Genomic DNA, 27,439 nt, shown 5'->3' with positions numbered 1-27,439 from the left:
CCAATGTGTGAAGAAAAGACTAATGTGGTGCAGTAAACGTAGTATAAAAGAGTAAACAGTGATGGCAACCGTAATAGGATAACAAAGTGAAAACAATTGTCTACATTTTTTAAATACTCGTATATATATATATATATATATATATATTCATTTTTAATTTAACAGCAGGCACTGGGATTCTAGTGTTATTGTTTCATAAACAGTAATTCATTATCTATATCAAATACTAATTTGATAGTAAACATTGATATTCTTGAACACTTACACATTTAAAAGTATTTCTTGAAAAGTAATTACTGCAAAATAAACTTCATATGAAATTCATTTTTCCATAAAAGAGTGGTTTTATACACCAAACATCCATCCTGTATAAAGTTCACTAAGAAAAATAATCAACCATATAGATACCATTGTGTACATTTACATTATTACACAGTATAATATTTAAGAACATATAGGGCCAATTTAGCCCCTTCGGTCCTTATCGGATATTAGGCTATGGTGGTCCTTCAAGTGTTAATGGCAACTAAATTATACAAATACAAACAACAAGAATAATTATAAAAAGTTTATAGTTTATAAAACATTATTAACATATCTACAGCTTGTCATTTAATTATTTCTTTCTATATACAGTTATTCTATAGCATTAGAAGTATCACTTTCGTTTAAAAATCTGATTGTTTCTTTCTTTTCAGGACTGAAATTTACTTGCTTTAGAGATTCCTTGATGTGGATATCTTCCGAAGTAGCTGCTCTCCACACAACTTCTAAGTTATCCTCAGTTTTACTAGAAAGAAGAAAATGCAATTATTTCAATTGATCACACACGCAATTGCATTATTTTATTTAAAGTTATAAATTTCATTATGGGTTCATATTGAACTGAGAATAACAAAGCTTTGAAGATAAATTAATGGTCCATCTGTTCAATACAATACAATTTGTTGTTCAGATTAAGTTACAACATATTCGGTACTAGTTTCGACGCTGATGTGCGTCTCTTCAGCCGGTAGCAGAAACGGGCAATCACACAAAAATTACATATACACAATATAAAATACAAGTTACGTATCACTATAACAATACTCTTAAAATGCAAAGTTCCTAAATAAATTGACAATAATGGCCATGTTTATCTTCATTTTCAACAGGTAAGTTCCTGAGAGTCGAATGTGAACTGAACATCTTCCAAGTTGGGAACTTAGGAGTCCTGGGTTGACTTTTAGTCACAACTTGATATTAGATAAAAGTAAATTGTTCTTTAAGAACTTGTTATGCTGAATATAAGTAATGTTTCTGTGAAAGATAAAAACAATCTTAAAAACACAGCTGTGAACAGTTGCTGTGTCTATTTCCACTGGCTTAATGTTGTAACATGTCTGTGAGGTCCTTAAGATGTTAAACAAACAACATTTCCCATTCAATGCGGGACTGTAGTGAAAAGAAAAAAGAACTTAGTTAGAGAAACGTGTTTAGGGAGTGCCGAAGCAGAAAAAGCATATCATGTTTATTAATCTATGAGACTCACCTCGGACCGCTGTTGAATGATCTGATGTGTGGAAGGAACTGAGTGTTGTGGCAAGCTTGAGTCAAGGACATGCCGTAAGCCGAGGAAGATGGGGAGAGGGATGAGGGGCTGAGGGAAGGGGTTGAGGGGCAATCAAGTGAGGGGAATCTGGGAATCTGAGTCTCATAGATTAATAAACACAATAAGCCTTTTCTACTTTAGCACTCACTCCCTAAACAAACTTCTTTTTTCTTTATACTACAGGTCCCGCATTGAATGGGAAATGTAATAGACACGAAAAATGTTCCACCGATCAATACTATTTAATGTGAATGAATTATTGCACTAGTACCGGTTTCGGCCTCTCTTGACCATCGTCAGCTAGCACACAATATTTACAGTCATTAGACAAAATTACAAAGGTGTTACGTTAGAGCATCTGGATGTCCAATGAAAAATGGAAGTAAAATATATTGCAGTATGTTGCGTTAAAATATCTCTGATTAAAGGTGGTGATGGTTATAATAAACTAAAAAATCAGAGATATTTTAACGCAACATACTGCAATATATTTTACTTCCATTTTTCATTAGACATCCGGATGCTCTAACGTAACCTTTGCAATTTTGTCTAATGACTGTAAATATTGTGTGCTAGCTAATGATGGCCAAGAGAGGCCGAAACCGGTACTAGTGCAATAATTCATTCACATTAAATAGTATTGATTGGTGGAACATTTTTCTTGTCTATTACATTGAATCCAATCAATACGGAATATGAAACTTATAAATAATAATTGAATGGGAAATGTTGTTCGTTTAACATCTTAAGGACCTCACAGACATGTTACAACATTAAGCCAGTGGAAATAGACACACGGAACTGTTCACAGCTGTGTTTTTAAGATTGTTTTTATCTTTCACAGAATCATTACTTATATTCAGAACAAAGCACAAGTTCTTAAAGAACAATTTACTTTTATCTAATATCAAGTTGTGACTAAAAGTCAACCCAGGACTCCCAAGTTCCTAACTTGAAGATGTTCAGTTCATAATATGTTACATTCACCTCTCAAGAACTTACTTGTTGAAAATGAAGATAAACATAGCCATTATTGTCAATTTATTTAGGAACTTTTCATTTTAAGAGTATTGTTATAGTGAGATGTAACTCGTATTTTATATTGTGTATTTGTAATTTTTGTATGATTGCCCGTTTCCACGATTGGCTGAAGATGACGCACATCAGCGTTGAAACTAGTACTGAATAAATAATATGTTGCAACTTAATCTGAACAACAAATTGTGTTGTATTGAATAGGTGGACCATTAAGTTATCTTCAAAGCTTTGCATCATTTCAACAGGCAAGCAATTACAAATCAGTCAGGATCAGGCTGTAATATTTATGATGTAAACTTAATAAGAGAGCTTCTCTTAAATACTTATGGTGATAATAACATTTCTTTCATCAGAAGCTCAGTTACTTCAATTGTTAGTGATTCTAACTCCTGTGATAAGTAACAGAATTGAACAAACAAGTGGCAAATAAAGTAATGTATAGAAAGACAGAAGCATGCAGTGGATAAATACAATGATAGATCAGTACGGGAGCAACAGAAAGAGAAGACTAGGACAAACATAAAAATTAATTAATTAATGTTATTTGCTTTACGTCCCACTAACTACTTTTTAAGGTCTTCGGAGACGCCGAGGTGCCGGAATTTAGTCCCGCAGGAGTTCTTTTACGTGCCAGTAAATCTACCGACACGGGGCTGTCATATTTGAGCACCTTCAAATACCACTGGACTGAGCCAGGATCGAACCTGCCAAGTTGGGGTTAGAAGGCCAGCGCCTTAACCGTCTGAGCCACTCAGCCCGGCCAAACATAAAAACACGGAAGGACAAGGATTATTTACATGTCGTCATATGCATCTTTGATTATTAAAATGAAATGGTGTATGGATTTTAGTGCCGGGAGTGTCCGAAGACAAGTTCGGCTCGCCAGATACAGGTCTTTTGAGTTGACACCCGTAGGCGACCTGCGTGTCGTGATGAGGATGAAATGATGATGAAAACGACACTTACACTCAGCCCCTGTGTCAGCGAAATTAACCAATTGTGGTTAAAATTCCCTACCCTGCCGGGAATCGAACCCGGGACCCCTGTGACTAAAGGCCAGCACGCTAACCATTTAGCCATGGAGATCTTTAATTACTTAATTACACCCATTGCAAACATTTTCTCCTCAGATTGCCCTACGTTCCTAATTTTTTATGATCTCTATTCATCTTTATTGTTTTGTCTCTTTCTTTCCCTTTCTTTATCTGGCTTTCTTCATATTCTACATAAAGACTGAAGACTTGTCAAGATGGCCTTCAATGAGGCTTGATACCATGGTGCGAGGAGGCCTATGCTGTCTCAACAAAGTGGGAAGTAGGAACAATGAACTTGTTGGAGAGTTGGGAAGAAATAGATCTGAAGGAACTGAGATATATGAAAACAGAGACTACCTATGAAGACAGCAGTATGGAGTCAGTCTTTTTTTCCTTTTTTCATGTTCGTCATTGTCTTGCTTTTCACTTTCCAATTTGTTATGACAATCCAGGCAAATAAATGTCTCCAGCTTACAACATAAATAAATTAAATGTCATGTATGTACCAATACCTTTTCTCTTTCTGGAGACGACCAATAATAGCTTCCTTTTGACGGACAAGATTTCTAAGTCGCATTACTTCTTGATGGTACTCGTCTTTCATGCGTTCGACACCTGATTCTTGCTGCCTGATACGCTTTTCGATCACATCCAGCTCCTGCCATGCTCCCTGCTGAACATTCTAAGAAAAGAAAGAAATTTCCATGTTATTTCTGAGAACCTCTGTCATTTATATAATGTATAAAGTAACTAGTCCTGACTGACTGACAGATTCATCATCGCCGAGCCAAAACTACTGGACATAATGAAATGAAATTTTGAGGATACATTTATATTACAATGTAGGTGCTCGCTAAACGAGGATTTTTGGATATTCCGTTGCTAAGGGGGTTAAAAGGGGGGTGAATTTTTAAAATGAGTGTATCTATTAAAACTTTAGAAGTTTAGAGGTGTAAAAATTGGCATTTAGAATCTCCTTTAAAAATAAAGAAACACGTACTTTTTGTTTTAGGAAAATCCCAATAGGAGGGGAGAAAAAGGGTGAAAAATGGGTTGAATGCCTTTAATGAGGCTACTTATATTTCAGAAACTGAAGATATTACAGACCTGAAAATCGCTTTTTGGGATCTCCTTTAAAAATAAACACTTTTTTTTTTTTTTTTGGAAAATCCAAGTAATGGGGGGTGAAAAGGGGGGGTGAATTTTTAAAATGAGTGTATCTATATCTAAAAAAATTTAAAAGTTTACACATGTAAAAACTGGTATTTAGAATCTCCTTTAAAAATAATGAAACATGTATTTTTTTGTTTTTGGAAAATCCCAATAGGAGGGGTGAAAAGGAGTGAAAAATGGGTTGATTGCCTTTAATGAGGATACATATATCTCAGAAACTGAAGATATTACAGACCTGAAAACTGGTATCTGGGATCTCCTTTTAAAATAAAGAAACATATAATTTTTGTTTTTGGAAAATCCAAATAGTGGCAGTGGGGGGGGGGGGGGGTGAAAGGAGGGGGGGGGGTGGATTTTTAAAATGAGTGTATCTATATCTCAAAATTTGCATCCGGGAGATAGTAGGTTCGAATCCCACTATCGGCAGCCCTGAAAATGGTTTTCCGTGGTTTCCCATTTTCACACCAGGCAAATGCTGGGGCTGTACCTTAATTAAGGCCACGGCCGCTTCCTTCCAACTCCTAGGCCTTTCCTATCCCATCGTCGCCGTAAGACCTATCTGTGTCAGTGCGACGTAAAGCCCATAGCAAAAAAAAAAAAAAAAAAAAAAAGTTTGTAGATGTAAAAAATTGATACTTAGAATCTCCTTTAACAATAAAGGAACACGTATTTTTTTGTTTTCTGTAAATCCCAATAGGAGGGGTGAAAAAGTGTGAAAAGGGGTTGAATACCTTTAATGAGGATACTTATATCTCAAAAACTGAAGATAATACAGACCTGAAAACTGGTATATGGGATCTCCTTCAAAAATAAAGAAATTGTATTTTTTTGTTTTTGGAAAATCCAATTAATGGGGGTTAAACAGGAGTGACAAATTGGGGTGATTTTTAGAAAGACTATATATACAGTATATCTCAGAAACGTGAAATGTTGTAGACATAAAAACTGGTATTTGGAAACTCCTGTTAAAGTAGAGAAACATAGGTGATTTTTTTTTGGAAACTCCACTTAAGGGGAACTAAAAAGGGGGTGAAATTTTAAAATGAGAATTTCTACAGTATATCTCAAAAACTTAACATGTTACAGAAGTGAAAAATCACATTTTTAAAATCTCTATTAAAAATAAGGAAACGTGTATTTTTAATTTTCAGAAAAAACACTTGAGTGGGGGATAAAAGAGACTGAAAATGGGGTTGAATTCTTTTAATTAGGATACTGATATCTCAAAAACTGAAGATGTTACAGAAGTGAAATTAGGTATTTGGAATCTGCTCTGAAAGTAAAGAAACACATATTCTTGGAAAATCCAATGAAGGGGGAGGGGGGGGGGGTGAGGGATGAGAAAGAATTGAAAAATTAATTGAATTAATTGTATGAATATACTTACATCTAATAAAAACTAAAGTTGTTACAGACGTGAAAATTGGTATTCAGTTTAAAAACAAAGAAAAACACATTTTGGGGGCGGGGAATCATCTTGGGAGGCGGGTGTAAAAAGGTGTTGAATTCCTTTCATGTGGACACATATTTCACAAAGTGAAGATGTTAGAGTCATGATAATTGGTTTTAAAAGATCCTTTACTATTAAGAAAGAAGTACTTTTGCTGGAAAATTCACTTAAGGGTGGGGGTGGGGGAGTGTACAATGAATTGAAAAAAAATGTGAATTATTTTTATAGAGATACTTATATCTCAAAACTGAAGGTAACAGACGTGAACATTGGTATTTGGAATCTCCTTTAAACTTAAAGAAACATGCCTTCTTTTTGGGGGGGGAATCAACTTAACGGCGGTGGGGTGAAAAAGGAGGTGAGACCAATTGATTTCACTGTTCATAATGTACTTATAAGGAGCCTCCGTGGCTCAGGCAGCAGCGCGCCGGCCTCTCACCACTGGGTTCCGTGGTTCAAATCCCGGTCACTCCATCCGGGTAGTCCGGTTTTCGCCGTCATCATTCATTCCAGCAACACTCTCCAATATAATTTAATTTCATTGTCATTCATTAATCACTGGCCCAGAGGAGTGCGACAGGCTTCAGCAGCCGGCATAATTCCTATCCTCGCCGCTAGATGGGGGCTTCATTCATTCCATTCCTGATCTGGTCGAATGACTGGAAACAGGCTGTGGATTTTCAATGTACTTATTCTGATCATAAAGCGATCATTTTTAATCTTCCCTGCGTTCGTTTTCAAGAGCCATCTTCTCCTTTGGAAAACGTTCTTAGATTACAGTAGATTCTCCTGGAATATAAATAAAATTTTAAACACATTTGAAATAACCGGTAGGAGTGAGATTGACCATGCAATTGTTTACCTCTATAATAAGGTCAATAATGCACGGAAGTATGTCATTCGTATCTCCAGAAATGTCGCGCAGTTGCCTACGCACGCAGTAGTGCTGGTCACATTGTCAGCAATGAAAATGGCAGCAGACGTAATTTACCGCCAAGTAGCAGTCTTTCATCTTGCTGTGGGGTCCAGAACATTAATAATAATAATAATAATAATAATAATAATAATAATAATAATAATCGGGTTCAGTACCGCCAAGGCACCCAAGACAACACCACACTGGATCTCCTCAAGGTTTCGATCCATATTAAAAATGCTTATAGGAAAAGATGGCAAAGATTTAGGGACCCAACTGACCGGGTCGATAACCTGAACCTAGCCCAGGAAGTACGAAATCGATTGCTGGAAAGAAAGATTGCAAAATGGGAGGAACATTGCCGTAATCTCTCAGAAAACGAGTCAGATCGCGAATTTTGGTGGATTGTCAGAGAAAACCAGTCAGATCGCGAATTTCGGCAGATTATATATAAAATGTTAAGCATTCAATTATAAATTTCAGTATCATACCGTAGCAAAGCACAGGTATCTTGCTAGTATTCTCATAAAATCCCCTACAATGTACATTGCCGAAGATATTTCTCCTCTGTAAATTTATGACTATTCATTTTAATATCTACACTGATATCACTATTTCTTCTCATTTCTTTTTGCTGTTGGTATACTTTATCACGTATAATTTGTATCAAGATCTGGAGTTCTTAAAACACTTTAGAAAATATGGTAAATATCTTCAGTTACATGACTAAAGAATACTGAAGATTTCAGTTGTATTTTATCTGCTATATTTTTCAAGATAATGAAGATAATCCGCAACAGCCAACATAACCGAATTTGAACTAGTTTGAAACCTGGGAGCATATATATATATATTAAAAATTGAGACATACAACTATATATGACCAGGTACCAAGTACCATAAATGACAACCAAATTAGAATTTAATCAGATTTAAAATAAGAGAAAACCGAGCTCGATAGCTGCAGTTGCTTAAGTGCGGTCAGTGTCCAGTATTCGGGAGATAGTAGGTTCGAACCCCACTGTCGGCAGCCCTGAAAATGGTTTTCCGTGGTTTCCCATTTTCACACCAGGCAAATGCTGGGGCTGTACCTTAATTAAGGCCACGGCCGCTTCCTTCCCACTCCTAGCCCTTCCCTCTCCCATCGTCGCCATAAGACCTATCTGTGTCGGTGCGACGTAAAGCAACTAGCAAAAAGAAAAAAAAAAAAATAAGAGAAGAATTATGCTAGCATTAACACAGAAAGTGTAATAAAAAAAAAGTATAGAACTATAAGCAAGGATTCGACAAATGTCACTAAAACCAGAGATTTTTATAACATTACTAGCTGTCATACCTGGTGTTGACGGGTTAGCGTCTGGAGATGACAAGCAGCAGAAGAGACAGAGCACACCTCAACTAACGACAATCATTAGTTAGTGTAATATTGTTGAGATATTTTAGGGACTTAGTTCATTGTAGGCCATCACATATAAAAGCAATCAAGGCCTAGACTTCCAAACCCCTGTTTTATGATTATGTTTACCCTTGTTCTCCGAGTGATTGTTCCTTCACATTCTTCTATTCATTTCGATCGTCATCTTTATCATCTTACTGATCAACAGAGGCTAATGGCCACATATTTTTCTCTTTATAAACATTATAACCAAAATCACCAGCAGTTTCGCTTCCATGATGACTGAACAATATTTCTACGTCAGTGTGGACCTCTCTGTCAGGAGTGACTTATGTGTTCTATTGCACTCCCTTTTTAAATAAATAAATAAATAAATAAATAAATAAATAAATGAATGAATGAATGAATGAATAAATAATTAAATGAATAAATAATTAAATGAATGAATGAATCAATCAATAAACAGATAAATAAATAAATAAATAAATAAATAAATAAATAAATAAATGAATCAATCAATCAATAAACAGATAAATAAATAAATGAATCAATAAATAAATAAATAAATAAATAAATAAATTACAATGGCATAGTTTCCAAACACATTTTATACCTACTACTGGACTGCAGTCAAGTCACTCCTGACAAAGAGGTCCACACCTTTTGTAGCCACTTCCAATCTGAAGAAGATACCACTTGATCTTTAGGGTCATTTCATTCACCCAATCTGGAGGGACTCCTCCACCTGAAGCTAACTCCCCCTCAAGGAAGTCAAGTTATTTATTGTCACCATACATGATAGAGAGTTGCTGGCTGTACAATCGACTCCGTTATCACTAGGGCCCGGATTCATATGCACTAAAAACTCCAAAAATATGCATGCACATATGCACTAAAAAACTCCAAAAAAATACACAAAATATGCACTAAAAATAAAATAAAACACACTTAAGTGTTAAATTGATAAACATGTTTCATTCCTTGTAAAATGATTCATGGCAGTAGATTATTAACAGTTTTTCAATGTTTTCAGGGGTCAATGACTTTCTGTTGTCGAACAGAATTACAGTAATTTATACACTGAAAATCGTTTTACGTTGACGCACGTAATTGGCCAACACTTGTACACTGGCACTGATTGCTTGGAACATTCTTCTGGCAAAGACTGCCTGACTCTACTTTTGTAGTTGCTTATGGACTGAAATGTCAGAAAGAAGGAAATAGCGGTTGTGAAAAGGTCATTATCCATCTGCAACACTGAAAACATTGTCCTTGATCAGGGAAGGCTTCTCATGTTGCCAAGGGATGTAAAACATATACAGAGTTCATTATATTTTTCATTTCATTCAGAAATCTTAGATAAGAGAAGAATATATCTATATATGCACTAACATTCAAAATATGCATTTGCATATGCATTTTTTAAAATCTGGGCCCTAGTTATCACTGATAGAGGTTATTGTTGATAAAAAATAAAAAACTGGGTCAACATTTTCAAATATTACAATAAAAGTATGACTAATGAAAGGCAGACATAGATACTGCTAGCAAACTTTTCATACGGCTATTATGAATGAAGCTAAAGAAATGAATATGATTTGGAATCTACCATATATGCACTTTCCTTTCCTCCATCTCTTCACTGCAGCAGTTACCACATAATTTTATAAGAAGGTAGATAATGAAAACCTTTATACAAGAGAGTAAACTATAACATCTAACACAAATCTTGATGGAGACTACGACAAAAACATTGCAATTAGAGCTATAGAAATCTACCTTGAGTTTACTCTTGAGCGATCCCATGCGGTAGACAATAGTGCTCCCCAGTTTGGCAATGGACTTGGTCTCCTCCTGCTTGGCATGTAATTGTCTCAGAAGATTCTCCTGTTCTGCAACAAGTTCTTCAGCAAATGCCATAGCCTTCTGTAGCTGTCGTTTGGTGGTATCTCGGGATACTTGAGTCGTTACTAGGCGACCTTGAAGATCTTCAGTCTTCAACTGTGCCTTCCTAACCAAACCAAGTAAACAGAATAATTATAGGTCCTGTACTACTAAAAAAAAAAAAAAGAACTAGGGTATACAGCTAAATATTAGGGAATTGATTACGATTTGTACTATGAAAATGGAAGAACATACTTGAGTAATTTCTCAAGAGAACGAATGTGTGCCTGAAGCTGTTGTTTTTCAGACTCCATGTTGGAAAGCTGTCCTTCAAGTTGAGGTTTTTCAATCTCTAGTGCTTGGATCTTGCTAGATAATATGTGTTTATCACCTTCATATTTCAATTTCAATTCTTCAAATAACCTACGAATAATAAGAAAAAAGTCTCTCAGAAAATCATATTTTCAGCAATATTTATAAGCATCAAATAATCAAAAGCAAACTATAATTTTGACATGATTCAACACAAAATATATTTAAAAATGAATAGTACAATTTAGAAGAGAAAGATGGTATATGTCATACAAATATGAAAATTGTTGTAACCAAGGTTGAAGTTTACAAAACACAACTTTTATTGCTTCACTTTATGATATTTACACAAATAACTGAAATTTATTTTGAAGCAAAAAGGAATATTGAATCTTGAGAAAAGTCTGTCTTTATACAATATGTACAGGTTTACAGTCTTTATATACACTTCTATCTTGAAAAGATAGTCTTTGTGAATTGACACGTTGATAGTCGAGAACTATCTGGCACACTAACATGAATGTCTTTGAGAGTCCTTGTTTGTTGAAGTGCCTGAATTCCTAAAAAGCAAGTTCAATTGATTGAAGAAATTCCACCTAGCGAAACTAAGGGAGCTTGCGTAAATTAGGGAATGAAAATGGCTTGTAAAAGAATTACGGAGCATAGGCAGCGGAAACAGGTAAGGGAGCGGTGACCAGAGGTGAAACCTCGTACTGCCAGAAATTCAGTCCACCTGGTCGAAGCACATTTTCAAGAGGAGTAGCCTCCGTGCTCGACGTAGGGTGTATTCTGGAGCTGGACACCGGGCAAGTGGGCAAGTGAGCAGGCAGGGAGCTCCTATTTATAGTACACTCGATGGTCAGGCACGCGCACTGAGGGCTGCGCGTCGAAGCTAGCAGAATGATACACAGGCGCGCGTGCAGCTGGCTGGCAGAGCAAGAAGGGAGGCGCCGGACATACAACACCCTCCCCTCCTAAATACGCCGGTACGGCGTGAAGCGGCGGCGGCGCTGGCGGCGACTGCGATGCTGGGGCGGAGCTGCTGATGTGTCTGTTGTATTGTCCGGAGCTGGAACTGGGCGGAGTGGCGCTGTCTCGTCCTGAAAGGAACCCATTGTTATTAAATGATCTAAAGCTCGTTCAGCAATAGATTTATCAGGTTTAGCAATAGCATCAATAGCTGGACAGGGGCGGTAGCGCAGACGTATCTGATCTTGATGGCGGCAGATACGTTTCTCCGTAGTCTGTATCTCGTAGAGACGATGACCCAAAGATCTGCAGATGACTCCAGGTATCCAGAGTGGGTTGGATTTGAATGTCCTGGTGTAGACCTTGTCGTTGAGGGAGAACTTCGTTGGTGATGACTTATGCTGGGCCGGGAGAGGCTGTAACAGAGAAAGTAAAGTTCTGTGAGGTCGTCCATGGAGCTTCTGTGCAGGAGTGATATTATCAGCGCCGGGTAGAGTTCTGTAGTTGTTTAAGAGTTGGAGCAAGGCTTGGTCTTTAGTTAAGCCTGAAGAGACAGCTTTCTTCATACTTCTTTTAAATGTCTGTACGAAGCGTTCAGCTTCACCATTAGATTGAGGGTGAAAAGGTGGTGCTAGGATATGACGAATGCCATTATGTGTACAAAAGTTCTGAAAAGCAGTAGCTGTAAATTGAGGTCCGTTGTCCGAAATGAGTACTTGCGGTAAACCTTCTGTAGTAAAGATTTTCTGGAGAGCACGAATGGTAGCTTCGGTTGTAGTAGTCGAATGCATATCCACGACATATGGAAAGTTTGACAGTGAATCGATGACTATTAACCACATGGAATTGAGGAAAGGACCTGCGAAATCAATGTGAACTCGTTCCCATGGAGTAGTAGCAGGAGGCCATGAAGCAAGATCAGAAGACGGGGCGTTCTGATTCGTTTGACATTGCTCACAATGACGTATTAGCTTTTCGATGGCGGCATCAATACCGGGCCAGTAGCAGTGTTGACGGGCGAGTTGCTTTGTTCTGGAGATACCCCAATGGCTTTGGTGTAATAATTCGAGAACTTGTTTCTGTAGGCTAAGTGGGATAACCACTCGGAAGATGGTGCCTGCTTCTAGTAATACAACTCCGGCACGAGTCGTGAGACGATGCTGCATACGATGATAAGGTGCCAGGTGGGCAGGAAGTGTGCTCTGAAGAGGCCAACCGTTGCGGATGTAAGTACGTACAGTAGCAAGTGTACTGTCCTTATCCGTAGCTTTAGCTATGCAGGTAGCATCAATAGGAAAACTGGATACAGTATCTTCAAGTTCTATGTCCAACTGAAGACATTCAGATTCTTGAGAATCGAAGGCAGTATCAGGACCAACGGGTAAGCGGGAGAGAGCATCAGCATTACAATGCTGGGATGTGGCTCGATATACAATCTGATAGGAATAATCAGAAAGGAACATGGACCATCTTTGAAGCTTTCTGAGGGAATTCTCTGGGATCTTATTACCAGGATGGAATAAGTGTACGAGAGGCTTATGATCGGTAATGATCAGGAAATGGTTGCCATAGAGATATTCATTGAAACGGCGAATACCAAAGATGATGGCTAAAGCTTCTTTCTCTATCTGTGAGTATCGACGTTGATGGTCATTAAGTGTTTTCGAAGCGAAGGCGATGGGGCGTTCTTGTCCATGACGATCCTTCTGGGAGAGAACGGCACCGACACCGTAGTCTGAAGCGTCAGTAGCTAGCGTGATGATCTTGTCGGGCTGAAAATGAGTGAGTTGTATAGCTTGAATTAAGGCGTTGTTGATTGTTTTCCATGCCTGTTGGCATTGCGGAGTCCACTGAAACTTAACACCTTTTTTACGTAGAGCGTTTAATGGAGCCGCCACTGTAGCGAAGCGGGGAATGAACTTATTATAATAGTTCGCTTTGCCTATGAAGGACTGAAGCTGCTTGAGGTTCTGAGGTGCTGGCATGTTTACTATCGCTGAGACATTCTGGGTACTAGGACGAATTCCATTCTTATCAAGTATATGTCCTAGGTAGTGAACTTGAGGTTGAAAGAAGGTACATTTAGCGAGATTCGCTCGTAGTCCATTGTCTTTCAATTTCTGGAGAAGGAGGCGTAGATTGGTTAGATGTTCCTGATGATCTTTTCCAGTAACAATAATATCATCCAGGTAGTTAGCACAACCGGGAATGGAGGCGGTGAGTTGAGCCAAATAGCGCTGAAAAATAGCCGCTGAGGATGAAACACCGAATGGAAGCCGCTGGAGCTGGAGCAGTCCGAGAGGAGTGTTGAGTGTGAGAAATTTCTTAGATTCTTCGTCTAAAAGTAGCTGGAGATATGCTTCTTTAAGATCAACTCGAGAGAAGAATTGTCCACCAGAGAGACGACGGAATAAGTCTTCTGGACGTGGAATAGGAAAGATATCTGTGTCGAGTTGTGCGTTGACTGTAGATCGAAAATCGCCACAAAGTCGAACATTACCATCAGGTTTCTTGATTACCACGAGTGGAGTAGCCCATTGACTAGAAGTAACTGGTACAACAATTCCAGTTTGTATCCATCTTTCTAATTCTTTCGTGACCTGGTCTTGAAGTGCTAGGGGTACTGGGCGTGCTTTGAGGAAGCGAGGCTTAGCTCCGGATTTCAGCTGTATGTGAGCTGTATAGTCTTTGGCTGTTCCGAGCTGAGAGTCGAAGACTTCAGGAAACTGCGCTAGGAGAGCGGTAACGTCAGAAGTAGGATGCAATGTAGATACGACGTTAATGTTGTCATGTATCTGGAAACCAAATAAGTTAAATAGATCCATGCCCATAATGTTTGATGCAGTGTAGTTGTTAACTACGAGAAGAGGAATGGCCTTCTGAATTCCTTTATAACTAGCCTGAAGCTTGATTTGACCTTTGATGTCAATTTTCTTCTTGTTAAATGTCACGAGCTGGATGTCAGCTGGAGAGCATGAAGGTGAACCTAAGTCGTGGTAAGTAGTCAGGTTAATAATAGAGACAGGTGATCCAGTATCTAATTGAAAATCGACAGATCGATCAGAGAATGAGAGAGGAATGATGATTTTGTGAGAATCCTTTGTGGGAAGAATAAGATTGATGTGATCAACTTCCATGTCTTGGCGGGGCTGTATATGCTTCCGGCGTGCTGCAGTAGTCTTAGCAGGGCGGAGCGAACTTTGACAGACAGTCTTAATGTGTCCAAGTTTATTACATCGTTCACAAGTAGCTTTGAAAAAACGACAGTCACGACGTTCATGATGCTTGAAACAACCTCGGCAGGAAGGCAGGAGTTTCGAGGTGCTTTTAGAATTGGGCTTCCGTGTAGCATTACGAGAGGGAACCTGGCGAGAATGCTTGGTGGAGAGCGCCTTATCCGTACGGTTCACTGTAGCAGAGGACTTGCGGGCCTGAGGCGAGACTTGTGCAACTTCGTGTGGAGAAGCTATGGCTGCGGCAGTCTTGGTAGTAAGCTCATAAACCGTAGCAATACGCTGGACGTCTTCTAAAGAAGGGTTACTCTGCTTGACAGCGTCAAAACGTATTTTGTCTTCAGGAGTATGTAAAATTATCATGTCCCTAATGAGAGAATCAGTGTAGGATGAACCACAACCGTCCTTGGAGCAGATGAACTGGCAGGGTTTAGCTAGACCACGCAATTCAGTTATCCATTCAGTATGTGTCTGATGGGGTTGCTTTCTGCTCTGAAAAAATTTATAGCGAGCAGCCACTATGTGAGGAGCTTTGGCATAGTGTTCCGTGAGACGGGCCAAGAGCTGCGTGAAGGGTACCTCAGACAAGTGTTCTTCCGGACTTAATTTACGTAGTAATTCACACGTAGCATTGCCAACCGAACTAAGAAATAGTGCGCGGCGGCGTTGATCATCTGTGACAGAATGGCAGATGAAATGCTGTTGTAAACGGGCTAAATAAACTGACCATTCTTCCTTAGCCGGATCAAAAGCAGAGAACGGAGGAATAGCTGATGGCTGTGTAGAGACAGAAATAGCTTGAATAGCCTGAAGTAATGCTGCCTGTTGTTGTTGCATAAACTGTTGTTGTTGCTGCTGTAAGGCTTGGAAGACCGTAGCGAGTTGTTCCGCAGTAGCCATTGCGAGATGCGTGCAAGAATGAGTAAGGTAAGCTGTGTGTCAGAACTGGTTGGAGTGTCGTAGTTGTTTAGCACGTCGCCGTAGAGTTGACAACTGGGCCTGTTGAATTGTAGTGTCGTGTTTACCTCGTTGCTATAGAGTTGGCGATTGGGGCTGATGACGTGTAGTTTGTTGCTTTTTTACTTCGTCGCCATAGAGTTGGCAACTGGGGTCGAAGAATTGTAGGTTGTGGCGTTTTTACCTCGTCGCCATAGAGTTGTGTTGTAACCAAGGTTGAAGTTTACAAAACACAACTTTTATTGCTTCACTTTATGATATTTACACAAATAACTGAAATTTATTTTGAAGCAAAAAGGAATATTGAATCTTGAGAAAAGTCTGTCTTTATACAATATGTACAGGTTTACAGTCTTTATATACACTTCTATCTTGAAAAGATAGTCTTTGTGAATTGACACGTTGATAGTCGAGAACTATCTGGCACACTAACATGAATGTCTTTGAGAGTCCTTGTTTGTTGAAGTGCCTGAATTCCTAAAAAGCAAGTTCAATTGATTGAAGAAATTCCACCTAGCGAAACTAAGGGAGCTTGCGTAAATTAGGGAATGAAAATGGCTTGTAAAAGAATTACGGAGCATAGGCAGCGGAAACAGGTAAGGAAGCGGTGACCAGAGGTGAAACCTCGTACTGCCAGAAATTCAGTCCACCTGGTCGAAGCACATTTTCAAGAGGAGTAGCCTCCGTGCTCGACGTAGGGTGTATTCTGGAGCTGGACACCGGGCAAGTGGGCAAGTGAGCAGGCAGGGAGCTCCTATTTATAGTACACTCGATGGTCAGGCACGCGCACTGAGGGCTGCGCGTCGAAGCTAGCAGAATGATACACAGGCGCGCGTGCAGCTGGCTGGCAGAGCAAGAAGGGAGGCGCCGGACATACAACAAAAATATTAACATGTGATGAGAAAATATTAGTCTAACACAAAGTTAAAAAAACATCAGAATTGCGATGAAAAGGCGCAAGATGGCGGCGAATGAGAAGAAGTGTATGTTTTTCCTCTGTGTTCTTTTAGGAGTTTTGGTGTCAAAACAAATAGTGTGCGCAAAAGAATATAGTGATATTCATCTAGATGATCCAGGCAGAGATTCCATGTGTTGTGAAGTGCTCGGAAATAAGTCTGTACAATTTAAACAGCTTGGTTTTTATTCCACGTGCTATGGTGACTGCTGGCGTGCCCAAGCCTCCCCTGCCGGGAGTGTACGACACGCCGTCTCAAGATGGAATATACTTCAGGTTGGAAACTGGTTGACTGCCGTTCATGAGTTTAATTTTCCTTTGCTGCCGACTGCAAACCTCCCTTGCATTCTTGTAGCACCGGCTTTGATTCCAGCCTCCAGTAAATTATCTCGGTTTTCTATTCGGTCTACTGTAAGTTTATTATTGACATTCTTACTGTTAGCTGGTGTTGTGGAGATAAACCCAGGACCCACGGCGGATAGTGCGTTCTCAGTTTACCATCAGAATATCTGCTCTCTTAAAAACAAAATTACTGACTGTAAACTCTACCTACAAGAACTGTCTTCTTTCGACATCGTCACCTTTTCTGAAAGTTGGTTAACTGACTTTGTTTCGGACAAGGAAATCCCTCTTTCGAAAGAGTTTTCCATTTTCAGAATGGAGCATGGATTTCGGGGCGGGGGAGGGGGGTTCCCCTGGCCGTTAAATCCAAATGGCACACTAACCTACATACTGATTTAAGTAGTGACTGTGAAGCCGTCTGGGTAGAAGTGAAATTTCAGCATTCCAAATATCTATTTGCTTGTTTTTACAGACCACCTCAATCAACCCTCAATTATTCTGAAAATTTTCTGTCTTCTGTAATGAAAGCCATTAATCTGAATCCTAATGTAATTATACTGGGTGACTTCAACCTCTCTATATCTTGGAATTCCCCTGCGCAAAGTGTCCCTTCTAACAGCCTCGACAAGTGGTATCTTATCATTATTTATGAGCTTCATGTCCGTATTGATAGATTTTCCCTATCTTGACCATTATATTACAGGCCTAGGCCTCCAACAGTACGTCCGTGAGAACACCTGTGGGGATAGTCTTCTTGACTACCTACTCTGTTCTGTTGAACCTTCAGTTATTTCTGTGGGACGAAATATTTTTAAATCGAACCACAAGTCTGTAGAGGCAACATTCTCTGTTGCCCCTCCCCGCCCCCCAAAATGTCATCGACCCTATACTAGGAACTGTGTACCCATGTGGTGAAAGGTTGATTGGCAGGCTGCCAATCATGCCCTCTCTCTTCTGCCCTGGCAATGCTGGAAGTGGGTGAAGTCCAAGAAGCAGTGGACTTGTTCTATGACTGAACTCGTGCTGTGATCCGTGACCTTGTTCCCACTCATAAAACATCTGCCAGATGCCCACCATGGAAGAAAAGTGACACAAAAATTGCAGAAATTAATAAAACCAAAGCCTGGCAAGACTGGAAAAGGTCGCCTTCTGAAGCCGGCTATAAAACTTTTTCTGACCTTCGCAAACACCATAAACAGCTTCTAAAACGGGATTGCCTGGACAACATAAACTCTGCCTGCCTAGAAGTGAGAAGTAATAGCAAACGATTCTGGTCTGTGATAAACAGCAGGAAAAATACAAAGCGCGTGCCAGATACAGTGACTTGGGGTGATAATTTAGCCAGAGGTAATAATAGACTGGAAATTTTCAACGATTACTTTGCGTCTAATTTTGTTGCACCTGGTCAGTTCCCACATTTTCCGTGTATTGATTTTGTTCCTTCTCATAGTCTCAGTAATCTTTCCACCTCTGGAAGTCTATACTTTCCTTCCTGCCAGAAAATAAACCTACTGGTCCCGATGGCCTCAGTCCTGTCTCGCTTAAGAATACCACTACGACTCTGGCCCATCCCATTGCTGTTATATTTAACCGTTGCTTCTTAGCTGGCTACTTTCCTGACGACTGGAAAATCGCTAACATCACTCCGGTTTTTAAAAGTGGAAAGAGGTCTCATGTCAGAAACTCTCACCTGATTTCTATATTACCAACCCTATCTCTCATCTGTGAAAAGATTGTCCACCAGCGTCTTCTTTCTTTCACCCTTCCTTATATATCGTCCCAGCAGCATGGTTCCCTTCTTGGTAGCTCTTGCCTAACTAATCTGGCTGTTCTTCTCCATCGTGCAACATCTGCTCTTAATTCCGGTTATCAGCTGGACGTGTGCTACATTGATATTGCAAGGGATTTTGATACCGTAGACCACGAACTTCTTTCCCATAAACTCTCAGAACGTTTTAATATCCATGGTTGCTTCCTAACTCTCCTGCAGACCTTTCTCAATACCAGAACGCAGCGTGTGGTTCTTGATGGGTTCAGTTTGACTCTCGTTATGGTACATTCTGGCATCCCATAGGGCAGTATCATAGGTCCCCTTCTTCTTGTCCTATTTATTGATCTCATTAATACTATACCCTCCGTTTTGTGTGAAATTCTAATATTTTCAGATGACTGTAAAATATTCAAACAAATCGATTTTTTATCAAAAGTAAACTCCTTACAGACCGGGCTTAACTCACTCTCTGAATGGTGCTCCACATGGTGTCTTAAGCCTAATCCTACCGAGTGTTCCTCTATTTCGATCACGCTTCGTAAATCCCCTATTCTTAGTAAATACTCCCTCCTCGGTAACCCGTTCCCAACTCTAATGGAACAAAATGACTTAGGAGTGTTGTTTGACAGTAAATTGTTATTTGTCCCCCATATAAAAAAGATAATCTCACGAGCAATGTCACTTCTCGGTTTGTTGTATAGATTTTCTGACATCACCGATATCCACGCCCGCAGAGCCTTCTATGTATCTTGCATAGCACTGATTATTGAATTTGCGTCTCCCATTTGGTCTACCTCTTCACCCACTAATCTGAATCACACTGACTGTGTGCAGTCATTCTTCTGTGCTATTGTTAGAGCCAGAGTATCTGATTGTCGAAACTTGAGCAGTAATCAGATACTGGATAAGTTAAACCTTCACCCGTTATCTAGTCGCAGGAAAGTAGCTGACCTTAGATTCCTATATAACGCTGTTAACGGTTTATTTCGTTCTCATGAACCTGCATCCTTCTTTTTCCTACATGTTCCAACTCACAAAATCAGGATTAATCCACCCCTTCATATTCCGTATTCCCACCTCTCTCTCATACAAAGAACTTTATTTATCTGCATACCAACCCTCCTTAAATCTTTATCTTCTGACAGGAACTTGGACGTTTTTTCTTTGTATGCCTCCTTTAATCGATTTTTCCTTAACTTAACCTAGTTCATTTTCTTCATATTCCTTTTTTTCTCTCTTCGCATTGCTGTCCTTTCTTTTGTACATAATGTAATATTTATTTATTTTTTACTGTACTATACCGTTACTTATGTGTTACATCTGTATTTATCTTAGTGTGCCTAGCTATAAGTTCTTCTCTTCATTTTACGTTCAATCTTTAATTTTCCTCATTGTTTCTTTTGCCTTCATGTTTTATTGGTAATTGGTGTCTCTACAGTTATTTTGTTCATGTTTAATTTTTTCCTCTATTTTTATCATTAGATGTTCTTTCCTCATTGTTCTTCCACTTATATTCTACTCCATTGTAAATTTTTTTTTTCATTGTGGATGTTGTGTGTGTCCTCCGCGCTCAGCTCCGCGCCTACAAGCTCCGCAACCCGCCGCATTGCCGATGTTTCCAGAGCCTACGAGAGGACTGCACTGCGCCTGGCATGCTCGTCGGTAACGTCAGCCAAGCGCTATATAAGGAGCAACATTCCTCGCCTTACCGAGGACTACCCCAGTGTCCAACAGCCAGCCCACACCGCAAGTCAAACATGTAGGCATTCCTCTTAAAAACGTGTCTACCGGGCGAGTTGGCCGTGCGCGTAGAGGCGCGTGGCTGTGAGCTTTCATCCGGGAGATAGTAGGTTCGAATCCCACTATCGGCAGCCCTGAAGATGGTTTTCCGTGGTTTCCCATTTTCACACCAGGCAAATGCTGGGGCTGTACCTTAATTAAGGCCACGGCCGCTTCCTTCCAATTCCTAGGCCTTTCCTGTCCCATCTTCACCATAAGACCTATCTGTGTCGGTGCGACGTAAAGCCCCTAAAAAAAAAAAAGTGTCTTGAACAGGTGGACAGATTGCTGGTTGTGACGTCTCACCTCAGGACTCTGCCTCATCTTCCCTGATTCCCGTAGCCACGTCGAGCCCTGAGTTAAGCATTCTGCTACACTCCCTAGTCCTCACTAGTGCTCCCACGACTATCTTAGCATTCTGCAAATTAAGATATTGATGCAAGTTCCTTGCAAGTCCAAGTCCAATACTAGCATTATACTAACGCGACTCTCTCTACAAGTTACATTTGTTAGCCCACAGCAGATAGTTTTCGATTATCCAAGGACATTTCCCAGTGAAATAGACTATCTCCTCAAGATAGATGTAAATGTGTATATAGGACTCTCCCTGTATGTAAATGTATATATGTTACAGACTTTCAGTCTACCGTTAATATCAACATTAACTGCGTGAAAATCATTCAAGCTTTGAGACAAGTTTTGTTATATTTATTGTAAATACTGTGTCAAACTATTGAAACAATAAACTTTATGTTGTGTTACTGTATACCAAGTTCCTTGTATACAACAGTGGAACTCTGTAATTTGGCTTCTCGCTGTTTTGATTTTCCAAATAAATAATTTTTTTTAAACTTTGTTTATCACCACATCAAAGTAAACAATTCTACAAAGCGGACTCTAAAAGTATTTTCCTATACGCTCTAATCATTTGCAGCTGGTATTGGGCTGATGACCTAGATGTTAGGGCCCTTTAAACAACAAGCATCATCATCAGCTGGTATTTGTTTTGAAGAATACTTCAAAACAAATAACAAATTTTTGTCTATATTTCATACTCTACATGACATGTCCTCCAAACTACTGGAAATGTACAAACAACAAAATGACAATTTGAGTAGTTTGTTATCTTTTGGAGAAAAGATAAGTGTGTCAAGTCAGTGGTAAAAGAAGTATATACCGAGCTCGATAGCTGCAGTCGCTTAAGTGCGGCCAGTATCCAGTATTCAGGAGAAAGTAGGTTCGAACCCCACTGTCGGCAGCCCTGAAAATGGTTTTCCGTGGTATCCCATTTTCACACCAGGCAAATGCTGGGGCTGTACCTTAATTAAGGCCACGGCCGCTTCCTTCCCACTCCTAGCCCTTCCCTGTTCCATCGTCGCCATAAAACCTATCTGTGTCGGTGAAAAAAAAAAAGGGAGAAGTATATAGGGTAAAAGGTAAAAGGATGGTTAGTATCAGAACATCATCAAACTGGGTCATGAAATTCAGTGATAAATTAGTCTTTAAGATATACTTTACTCATGACAACATTTAGATGTGCAGTAGATTAAGACAATTTGTGCACTGTGCTTTAACAATAGCCACTTGTCAACACCCATGAATAATAATTCAAACCTTAGTATTTCCAAAGCTATAGTTGTTACATGTTTCCAATGCCTGGCTTGACAAGAGAAGAAAGTGGGAACCTTGTCAGGGAAGAATCTCAAAACATAGTTCTTAAAGACTGTTTTAGGCAATAGGTGATGCTCTACATTTGGTGGAAATTGGTCCCAAATGTTCATGCAGTTTTATTGTAACTGGATTGGGTTTACACAGTTTTAATATGACATTTCCCACCATTTACAAGAATTCATAACAATTCTTCACTATAATGACACAATCATAATATGTCAAATCTTCATGCTTTCCTATTTCACTGCCAATCAGTATAAAAATAATTTTTTTAACCATGACTGGAGATTTAATAATCTTCAAGAGACCTATTTAAAAAAATAGGGGGAATAGATGCAAGCAAAGAATCCTTTTCCTTAAAAGCTTTACAATTTGACATGTACATTTTCTTATTATTGCTGATCCCCTGTGGGTGGAGATGGTAGAATAACACCCCCAGTATCCCCTGCCTGTTGTAAGAGGCAACTAAAAGGGGTCCTAGAGACACTTAACTTGGGAGCGTGGGTTGACAACCATGGAGCCCTCAGCTGAGTCCTAACATTGCTTCCAATTACTTGTGTCAGGCTCCTCACGTTCATCTACTCTATCTGACCTGCCTTGGTCAAGTCTTGTTCTCTTCTGACCTGATGGTATTATGTGTGGAGGCCTAGGGAGTCTTTTATTTTCATGCCCTAGGTGGCCTTTGTCTTTATTGTTTGAAGTGTAGTGGAGTCCTTAGATTTTTTCCTCTGAGTAGTGTTAATAGAGGATGGGTACCATTGGTATATTGGTACTGGAATTATAAGAATAAAGGCAAGATAAGTATAGAAAGATTTAGAATTATTAATTTTAATAAGTTAATTTATAATTTGCACAGTGTACTTCTATTACTTCACAGAAAACATGAATCTTTTTACATTTTAGAAACTAATTACAGTGCTCTTTTTGAAAGTTGGAACATGATAGTCAGTCAACCAAGTTCAGAACTACAGTGGTATGTTGCTACTGAGGGCGACCATGAGATCATTCGATATATACAGCTTTCAGGGAATTATACTATATACTAGTGTTACCAGACATCCAGATTTCCCTGGACATGTTCTAGTTATTTTATACCTCTGGAAACAGCTGAATGGATTTCCTGAGTTGTCATGATACCATATTAAAATTGTGTTTTAAATGCACACAATTCCAGGAATTGTTATGATCGTGAATCCATAATAACCGAGTTCTTTATATAATCATCCCACTCATACATTGGCATACACTTTGTTTTCTGATTGTCACTCTCCACTAATAATGTGTAAGTTAATTGAATCTCTCTCTCTTTGGCTTGAATACCTATACAGTATTCTAGGGTCATTTCTTCAAGAAATACTGTTATCCTACATAAATGTACTGAACCTGTGTTACATAATACAGTATATTACAAGTATCGCAAGGGTAAGTGTGTTCATCATATGAGTAAATTAAATTTTGATTTATATTTGTGTTATATTACTATAGTACATTTTAATAAAACAGTCAACTCCAGATATAATGAACCTCTACGGGCTCACATATTTTGTTCACTATAGCCGAAGTATACGATAACTGAAAATCATCTTTGTGGCAGAATTAGGTAAATAAGAGACAAAAAAAAACTTATATTCTTAAAAATTCTACATGAAGTATATTAGAGCAGAAACAGTTTTATTAATGACATACTCTACATTGTTCAATATGAGTCCTGTAGTGCTAAGCAGTTTCTCAGAAAATACTGTTGCTGGTGCTGTACATAAAAATATCATAGCTAATTTCCACAGCTTTGGAAACATTGTGCCCAGATGTGTCCAGTATGGTCAATACACTGTTAAGGGCAGATTTTATGACACGCTGGACAGGGAAGTTTTTTTTTTTTTTTTTTTTTTTTTTTTGCCAGTGGTTTAACGTCACACAAACACATGGTGATGTAAGGATGGGAAAGGGCTAGGATTGGGAAGGTATTGTCCGTGGCCTTAATTAAGGTACAGCCCAAGCATTTTCCTGGTGTGAAAATGGGAAACCATGGAAAACCATCTTCAGGGCCGCCAACGGTGGGATTCAAACCCACCATTTCCCGAATCCAATCTCACAGCTACGTGACCCTAATCACACAGCCAACTTGCTTGGTCAGATAAGGTTTGTCTTTTCCCAAAGAGGGCTTGCCTTTTGTTCGAAGAATGAGTCTCTGAACTCACCTCCTGGAGCTCCATTACATCTCAATTTTGGCAAAAGTAAACTAAGTTTATGCAGGGAAAAAACCCCAACATTCTTTTAGAATGCAATGTAAGGTACTGTATATCTTTTCTTTAATTTTTTGAAGTGCTAGTTCACTAAAATAAAGTTTTAGTATGTATGATAATGAGTATCGAGACCAGATATTATGGTTCTCTATAGCCGAATGTTCATTATAATAGAGTTGAATGTATATTGAACTATGGATAACATGTGGAGACCCTGGAAAAATTATAATGACAATCACGATAGCAGTGAGGATAGATATAATGTGACAAAAGACAAAGGTGAACCTGGTGTGCTACAGTCAGGCTGGTGGGAACAGAGTAAAAAAAAAGTAATCTGTAAAAATAATAGATAAAGGAATGCAGAAAATTGCAAGCTATGTGCATGATTAATCAATCAATTACCACTGATCTACCTTTAGGGCAGTCACCCAAGTGGCAGATTCCCTACCTGTTGTTTTCATAGCCTCTTCTTAAATGATTTCAAAGATTGGTAAGTTATTCCAATCCCTAACTCCCCTTCTTATAAATGGATATTTGCCCCAATTTGCCCTCTTGAATTCCAACTTTATCTTCATATTGTGATCTTTACTACCTTCAAAGACAGCACTCAAACTTATTCATCTACTGATGTCATTCCACGCCATCACTCCACTGACAGCTCGGAACATACCACTTAAATACAAAGTATGTTACAAGTGTTATTTTTAATATCCACCTATTCAATACAAAGAGATCTAGTAAATTAAGAATGAAATCTTATCATAAAAAGTTACAGGTTTGAGTTTGAGGCTGATGATGCCTTTAATATGGGCAAAACATGTCCCTTGTAACTTTTTATGATAAGATTTAATTCTTAATTTACTAGATCTCTTTGTATTGAGTAGGTGGATATTAAAAAGAACACTTGTAATATACTTTGTATTTACGTACATTTCAATATTGACCTAACATGAGAATTATAACATGTAACATACCACTTAGTCGAGCAGCTCGTCTCCTCTCTCCCTAGTCTTCCCAGCCCAAACAATATTTTTGTAACGCTACTCTTTTGTCAGAAATCACCCGGAACAAATCGAGCTACTTTTCTTTGGATTTTTTCCAGTTCTTGAATCAAGTAATCCTGGTGAAGGTCCCATACACTGAAACCATACTCTAGGTGGGGTCTTACCAGTGACTTATATGCCCTCTCCTTTACATCTCTACTACAACCCCAAATACCCTCATAATCATGTGCAGAGATCTGTACCCTTTATTTACAATCATATTTATGTGATTACCCCAATGAAGATCTTTCCTTATATTAACACCTAGGTACTTATATTGATCCCCAAAAGGAACTTTCACTCAATAAACGCAGTAATTAAAATTGAAAGGACTTTTCCTATTTGTGAAACTCACAACCAGACTTTTAACCCCGTTTATCAACATACCATTGCCTACTGTCCATCTCACAACATTAACAAGGTCATTTTGCACCTGCTCACAATCTTGTAACTTATTTATTACTCTGTACAGATTAACATCAACTGCAAAAAGCCTTATCTCTGATTTCGCTTCTTTACACATATCATTGATATATATAACAAAACATAAAAGTCCAATAATACTGCCTTGAGGAATCCCCCTCTTCATTATTACAGGGACAGATAAAGCTTCGCCTACACTAATTCTCTGAGTTCTATTTTCTAGAAACATAGCCACCAATTCAGTCACTCTTTTGTCAAGTCCAATTGCACTCATTTTCTCCACTAGTCTCCCATGATCTACGTTGTTAAATGCCTTAGACAGGTCAATCATGATACAGTCCATTTGACTTGTTGAATCTAGGATATCTGCTATATCTTGTTGGAATCCTACAAGTTGAGCTTCAGTGGAATAACATTTCCTAAACCCAAACTGCCTTTTATCAAACCAGTTATTAATTTTGCAAACATGTCTAATATAATCAGAAAGAATGCTTTCCCAAAGCTTACATGCAATGCATGTCCTACTGACTGTCCTGTAATTTTCAGCTTTATGTCTATCACCTTTCCTTTATACACAGGGGCTACTACAGCAACTCTCCAAACCCATTGTCTTTAGTATATCCCCCGAAACCTTGTCAATTCCAGCTGCTTTTCTAGTTTTCAACTTTTGTGTCTTACTGTAAATGTCATTGTTGTCATAGGTAAACTTGAATACTTCTTTCGTATTAGTCACCTCCTCTATCTAGACATTATACTTGTAACCAACAATCTTTACATACTGCTGACTGAATACTTCTGCCTTCTGAATATCCTCGCATACACACTCCCCTTGTTCATTAACGATTCCTGGAGTGTCCTTCTTGGAACCTGTTTCTGCCCTAAAGTACCTATATATACCCTTCCATATTTCACTAAAATTTGTATGACCACCAATTATGCTTGCCATCATATTATCCTTAGCTGCCTTCTTTGCTAGATTCAACTTCCTAGTAAGTTCCTTCAATTTCTCCTTACTTCCACAGCCATTTCTTTCCAACCTGCATCTCCTTTTCAGTCTCTTTACTTCTCTGTTATAATATAGTGGATCTTTACCATTCCTTACCACCTTCAAAGGTACAAACTTATTTTCACATTCCTCAACAATTGCTTTAAACCCATCCCAGAATTTGTTTACATTTTTATTGACCGTTTTCCACAATAGTTACTTTTTAAAAGCTCCTTCATGCCTGTTTTATCAGCCATATGGTACTGCCTAATAG

The 27,439-nt window shown here is 38.8% G+C and overlaps 1 protein-coding gene across 1 annotated transcript in view; it reads right to left on the bottom strand.

Moving 5' to 3' along the window:
• Window positions 1-287: 287 nt before the first annotated feature.
• LOC136875658 (centrosomal protein of 89 kDa) overlaps window positions 288-27,439 on the bottom strand; it is a 162,490-nt gene continuing 135,338 nt past the window's right edge. The window contains exons 8-11 of the mRNA XM_067149206.2: window positions 10,738-10,905; window positions 10,378-10,609; window positions 4,176-4,345; window positions 288-790 (exon numbers count right to left, since the gene is read on the bottom strand). Of these exons, the coding sequence (XP_067005307.1) occupies window positions 637-790; window positions 4,176-4,345; window positions 10,378-10,609; window positions 10,738-10,905 (724 nt within the window). The 3' untranslated portion in view covers window positions 288-636. The remainder of the gene's footprint in view (window positions 791-4,175; window positions 4,346-10,377; window positions 10,610-10,737; window positions 10,906-27,439) is intronic.

The sequence above is a fragment of the Anabrus simplex genome, chromosome 6, assembly GCF_040414725.1.
Source record: "Anabrus simplex isolate iqAnaSimp1 chromosome 6, ASM4041472v1, whole genome shotgun sequence".
Lineage (NCBI taxonomy): Eukaryota > Metazoa > Arthropoda > Insecta > Orthoptera > Tettigoniidae > Anabrus > Anabrus simplex.
This window is presented reverse-complemented; position numbering and strand designations above follow the sequence as displayed.